The following is a 3,006-nucleotide window of genomic DNA, read 5'->3' on the forward strand; positions in this document are numbered from 1 at the left end:
GTTTTGAGAAGTTTGAAATACTCTTAACATCCTAGAAATCAATTGGTGCCTTATTTATCTGTTTTTACCGAAAAAAAAAAACAATATTATTGGTGCTTCAATTTATTAAACTAACTGCTGTGCTGCATGATGGCAACCTTATAAACTGTCGTGACAATAGATAACAGAGATGCAAATCCAATGTGGGAAAAGAAAAAGAACAGCCGAAGACCTCCAAGAAAACATTCAATTGAATCATAAGTAAAATGTGAAATATTTCGAAATAGGGAAGAAGGCAAAGATACCCAATGGTAGAACCCTATGTTCTTGAACAAACCAATCTTATACATCCCTCCGGCCGTGAAGAACCTGCAGGGTACAAATGGCGTCACCAAAATCTGACGGATCAGCACCCCATCACCGCACAATTATACACAAAGCTCCCTGAGTGCTTTCTGTCCAGAACGGCCCACTGTGGCAGACCCTCTTTCGGGACCCATGAATTGAGCTCTATGATCCCTCCACCCAAAGCCCTAGGTCCTCCGATTACAATAAGACGGTCCCCACATGCTCTGAATGCTAGTCCCCAGCCATTCATTGAGACTGCCCGCTCAGGCAACCTTCCCACTGTTATCCACAGGTTCTGCTCTTTGTTGTACTTCCTCACCTCCTTCTCTGCATAATCAGCTGCATACAATTGATTGTTTACAACTGCGACCAGAGGAGGAGCCTCAGTTGGTCCATTCCGCCCAGGGAACATGTTAGGGATTTCGCGCCAAGTCCTAGTCTCCAAATTGTATTCCTCCCCACAACTGAGCAATTCTGAATTGCTTCCTCCAATAACATAAAACTTTCCATCCATGAATACTCCAGAGCACATTTTCCTTGGCTTATTCATGCTTGGCAAGGTCACCCAAGTTCCAGTCTCCGAGTTATATAGCTCTGCTGAACACAAAACTCTTCCCTGAGAATCACAACCGCCTGCAAGAATAGCAATCTCCCCAAGGCTAGCAGACCCAAACAAGCATCTGGGAAAATTCATTGTCATGCCAGAAGACCACGAGTTCGTTAAAATACTGTATCTCCAGATCACATGAGATGTTATCTCCTTCCCAAATACGAGAAGTTCAGTGCCAACAGCTAGTGACTCCTTATCAGAGCACATGAAGCATTCATTCGCTGGCATCCTTGGCAAATGCATCCATCGCCGGCGAATAGGATCAAAAGCTTCCCATTCAAGGACATGACAAGAGAAATAGACCCAATGCTCGACCACACCCATCATCCGCCTCAGTCTATAGAGCTCTCCACTCCGAATAAGTGAATTAAAACTCCGATTCAGAGAAGCAAGCAGATTATAATCAGACCTTGAACAGCGAATCAAACAATTAATCGAAATGTCACGTCCAAGGGGTTGAATGAGAGAACTCGAATCCGATTGATCCCCATCATTACTCTGATGACCAGAATGATCAGCCGGTGAAAGAGAGAGATCGAGCAAAGTGTGAATCGTCTCTTCTCTTTCACAAACATCCATTTGCTTCGACGTCTTTCTTCTCACAACTTCCTCCTCGGATTCTTCCTCTAAACGCCTCTTACCATTTGTAACTTCGAGGAGATGGTAAGTCATGTACACCCACTTACTCTCTTGTTCACACGAGCTCGGCAATGCTCTCGAAATCAAACAAGACTGACCTTCTAACATGTCTCTGGAATTTGAACTCAAAAATTTATATGCCAATAAAAGGGACTACTGTTTCCAACTAACAAAAAAAAAACACCCTCCCCCACTTCTTCTACAGAAATTCACAATGAAAGCAACCAAACAGCCTTAACTACTTATTCGGATCGAAACACCACCACTTCAGATACAAAAAAGTGTTCTTTCAAATGAAACTGTACTCAAATTACACTTCAATTCAATACCATACACCCAAAAAAGATAAAAATATTAACTCTTAACACCAAAACTCAAACACCACAGCTGAAAATGAGGACTAAATATTGTAACTTTTCAATACAAAGAGAACAGAAGTCAACAAAAAAAGAAGTGCCCAATCCTCAAACTAACCCAAAAACAAACACCAACCTCTCAAAATTGTCTTAAAACAAAAGTTTCAACCAAAATGCATGAAAAAATCCATTGCCCCACTCTTTAGTTGAATATCAAAAAGAAGAAGAAGATCTAATAAACTAAACCAAGTGTTTTTGCAAGTCAATGAAAATTTTCTTTTCTTTGTTTCTCTTCTAAAAGATCTGTTCTTTTTTTTTTTCTTGTTTAATTATAGAAAGATCAGTAATCTTATCTTCTAAATATATATAAAAACAACAAAAAAAAAATAGAACTTACAGAAAGAATTAAGAAGAAAGATAGGGGACTTATTTGTAAAATTGGTTTTCTTCTTCTTCTTCTTCTTGTTAAAAATTTTTCTGCAAATCTTAAAAATGATGACTTCTGTTTTCTATTGGGCTTAAGAAGTTAAGAGAAGATTAACTGGGCCTTTATCTCTGTGTTTTGATGTGATTAGAAAGAGAAGAGAGAGTGTGGGACCCAGTTCTTTTGAGTGGTTTGGCACGTGTAATAAGAGATTGAGAGAGAAAAAACGGCTTCTAACTAGAAAAAAATAAAACGGATCCGTTCGTTGTACGTCTCCCGTTATTTTGTTGTATTTGTATGCCTCTACTGTTTCCTGACATCTCAATTTCTCGTGAGATATAGTAAAGTTGGGTTCTGTGTGATTATTGATTAAGAAAAGTTATTTGATGTTACTGTTTGTAAAATTGAATTGTACTGTTAGTGATCTGACTGATCTTATCATGAGTTATGACTCATGAGACAAGTATAATTATGGTAACAAAATGATTAGTTATGTATAGTGTTATAGACCCCATTAGACCCTATATAGATATGCTTGATTTATTTTCTTTCGTGTGGATGTTGTTATACTGAAGTATCTCCAGTCCACACGAAATTAGTGAAATTAGATTTTTGTCTTATCAAAAAAAAAAAAAAAAAATTAAAAATTG

General features: G+C 38.3%; 1 protein-coding gene across 1 annotated transcript; it reads right to left on the reverse strand.

Moving 5' to 3' along the window:
• Positions 1-212: 212 nt before the first annotated feature.
• Positions 213-2,527, reverse strand: LOC147522627 (F-box/kelch-repeat protein SKIP11-like). The gene has a single exon (XM_086594524.1). The coding sequence runs from the start codon at positions 1,682-1,684 to the stop codon at positions 386-388; it is 1,299 nt and encodes a 432-aa protein (XP_086450650.1). The 5' UTR covers positions 1,685-2,527; the 3' UTR covers positions 213-385.
• Positions 2,528-3,006: the final 479 nt, after the last annotated feature.

This window comes from Coptis chinensis, chromosome 1 (assembly GCF_015680905.1).
Source record: "Coptis chinensis isolate HL-2020 chromosome 1, ASM1568090v1, whole genome shotgun sequence".
NCBI classification, from domain to species: Eukaryota; Viridiplantae; Streptophyta; class Magnoliopsida; order Ranunculales; family Ranunculaceae; genus Coptis; species Coptis chinensis.

Excerpts from the sequence above, each read along its gene's own strand:
- LOC147522627 (XM_086594524.1), bottom strand. The coding sequence starts at position 1,684 with ATGTTAGAAGGTCAGTCTTGTTTGATTTCGAGAGCATTGCCGAGCTCG.